Here is a 3275-nt window from a genome sequence, read left to right on the forward strand (position 1 = left end):
ATGACCAAGAAAAGCAGGAACAATGGTGCCAAAAAGGGCCACAGCCTCATGCAGCCTATTCGCTGCACCAGCTGTGCCTGCTGCATGCCCAAGGATAAGGCCATTAAGAAGTTCATTATTTGGAATATGGTAGAGGCCACAGCCATCAGGGACATTTCTGAAGCAAGTGTTTTTGATGCCCACTTGCTTCCCAAGCTGTATGTGAAACTACATTACCATGGGAGTTGTGCCATTCACAGCAAGGTAGTCAGTACTCACTCTCCGGAAGCCTGGGAAAACAGGACACCTGCACCCCGGTTTAGACCTGTGGGTGCTGCTTCACATCCTCTACCAAAGCCCATGTAAGAATCCAAGTCCTTAAAGACTGAAGAAATACTGGTTTTTCTGAAAAGACAATAAAATGAAAATTATACTTAAAAAATATATCAAAAGGGTTTAGAACACTCAAGATCAAAGGTCACAATTTGTTATCATTATCAGTTTGTGTGCAAAAATGCAGCTCTGATTTTATCTTAGCCTTTTTACAATGTTGTTTGTTTCACCCTGTGAGTCAGACTTAGACCCCAGGGGTTGGCCTGACCCTCAGGGGTTTAGTACTTCCAAGACCCACTCCCTCCCTTACCTGAGGTATTTCCTGACTCGCTGTGCATGCAGGAAGGTGTCCAGGCAGGTCAGAGTCCTGCTCTCCTGCTTCTGAATCCTGAACGAGACTTCCTCCATTTTAACTTCCCAAAAAGCACACAATCTGGGAAGCATTGGGAATCCAGCATTTCTAAATGCTGTTCCTTCTCAAACAAATTTGGCTATCTTTTCACAGATTAGTGATAGAAAATAAAAGCTTCAAGTTTCCTGGACACTTTCTACTTGGAACAACAGCAGTTATTTCTTCCGGAGTGAACCCAGGACCCAGAAATATCTGGCTCAGTCAAATCATCTACAACAGATTTGATGAATAATGGAAAATTTCTGCCAATTTGCTTCAGGCTATAAAACAAGCTTTCATTTAAGTTGCCCAGAGGTAGTGTTCCAAGTGCTAGTCAATTCACAGATGAAGCAATAGCCAGAAAAATAACAGTCACAGTAGCGAACACCACTTATAGAGAATGGGAATGACTCCAAGTCTTTCTACTCATGTTTAATTATGTCCTCCTCATTTCTCACATACTAGGTCACTTTTCTGAAAGTCAGGATTCTTCTGATTTCAGCTAGCCTCCACCAGGTAGCTCTGACCTTTTATATGAGAAATAGACCCCAGGGGCAGCAGGAGTTGTGTGTGGGGGGATACATGGAATATTCCACTGCTTTCTGGACTCACAGACTCAAGACTCAGAATGAACATCCTACAAATACGCTGCATCAGAGTTACTAACCTTGATAATAAGCTTTCCATCCAGCAAACACATTGTTGTCGTCACAGGTAACAGCAGCGGTAGAAGGAACTTAGAAGACAGGGAGTGTTAGTGGAGAAGAGAGAGGAGAATAATATGAACACAAGTATAACCTAATCCATAACTACATTCTGTTTGGATTTTGAATCTCTCATATTACTTTTGATTGTAAAAAGCCTTGCTTTCCAAATTACGTGGCACTTGGGCTAGTGTTGCCGTTCATGTTGAGCGTAAGCTCCTTAGGAGATAATGGAGTCAACGTGGATAGAGCAGATGTGAAGACTGGTGACTCATGTTAAAGGTCAACCCCAGCTCATCCACAGACAGCCAAGGGTTGCCCAGATGGCAAACACATAGGACAGAGCAATCCACCTAGAAAGGACATCCAGAGATATTTAATAAATCCACATTCTTCCTTCTAAGTAAAACTGAATCTCTCCTGGACAAATGAATGTCCTTTCACAGTTGCCTAGAAAGCTATACAAGCTTTATGGTTTGAGGCTGCCTAACACCTTTTAGTTTCTGCAATTGAATCAAATTAACTAATTCAGTGATCATTAAAGAGCTCTACATGACAGGGTGCTGCATGGAACACAAGAAATGGAGGTCATATTCCCTAAGTTCAAGACTTTGCTGAGATTGATTAACCACTACAAAAGGAAGAGTGTATGAGTAACGAGCTAATGAATGGCCAATCACTAAGTATTCTGGGGGAGTCAGGAAAGAAGGGGAACTTAACAAATTCTGTGGACCAGAACATGCAGCAAAGTTTCCTGGAGTAATTAAAAGCCTCAGACAGGCATGGAAAAGGAGGAAGGCCATGCTAACAGGACTGGGACAGGACAAGGTCAATAATGGCTTATTTACTAGATCCATAGATCCTGAGGTGACACAGCTGGATAAGAGGAAACTCTGCTGGCAGGTTCTGAGAGAATCAGATGTTCATGACAAGTGGACAGTTCTGAATATTTTGAAATGTGAGTGGACATCAGTAGGTGAAAGGAGGCTATGAGAGACATGTTTACGTGTGCCGGTCATCATTCTAACTCTTCAGATGAAATTTCTCTATTGACGCTCAAAGCACTTAATTCTCCTGGAATATATATTGGCCACACACACAACTGTTATTAATCATTGCCATCACCACCCCACCAACAAACTGCTTCCAGTGTGTCAGGCATAGAGGAAGCGCAGATGCTTTATTCACATCACTTCCATTCCTCAGCACCACCTTGCAAGGTGGATGTTATTGCCCCATTTCACAAGTGAGGACACTGAAGACCAGAAAGGCTGAGAACTTTCCTTCATAAATTACACATTTATGAAAAATGTGAATTCTGAAACCATGATTCTCTCCTCATTAGAGGGTGTTTTTGATCAACATGATCAGTCTAGGACCTCATCAAAAGAAATATGTATATGACTGTCAGAACCAGAAGTGACAAGACAATGTGTTTTGTTAGGCATGACTATTAAATATCCACCCACAGAAAGAGTACACAGGCTATTTCTATTAATAAGGGTCAATTGCATCTGGACAGTTCCTACAAGATTTGAAAACATTCCCTTATTTTTCAGAAAGAAAACTGTTGACATGTGTTGCATTCTTAGCAATACATACATGCCAGAAACTGAAATAGTATTAAGGGAAAGAAATTAGGACCTCAGGCACAGGAGTTAGCTATGAAGAGTGGTTTAATCACTAAATGTCCAATTCTTGCAACCCCATGGACTGTAGCCCACCAGGCTCCTTTGTCCATGGGATCTTCTAAACAAGAATACTGGAGTGGGTTGCCATTTCCTTCTCTGGGGATCTTCTGAACCCAGGAATCAAACCCAGGTCTCCTGTATTGCAGGCGGATTCTTTACTCACTGAGCTATGTGGGG

General features: G+C 42.0%; 1 protein-coding gene across 1 annotated transcript; it reads left to right on the plus strand.

Moving 5' to 3' along the window:
* LOC113894694 (40S ribosomal protein S26-like) lies at nt 1-372 on the plus strand. Its single transcript, XM_027545384.1, has one exon. The coding sequence runs from the start codon at nt 1-3 to the stop codon at nt 343-345; it is 345 nt and encodes a 114-aa protein (XP_027401185.1). The 3' UTR covers nt 346-372.
* The last annotated feature ends 2903 nt before the right edge of the window (nt 373-3275 follow it).

Source organism: Bos indicus x Bos taurus, chromosome 6 (assembly GCF_003369695.1).
Source record: "Bos indicus x Bos taurus breed Angus x Brahman F1 hybrid chromosome 6, Bos_hybrid_MaternalHap_v2.0, whole genome shotgun sequence".
In the NCBI taxonomy this organism is placed as follows: Eukaryota; Metazoa; Chordata; class Mammalia; order Artiodactyla; family Bovidae; genus Bos; species Bos indicus x Bos taurus.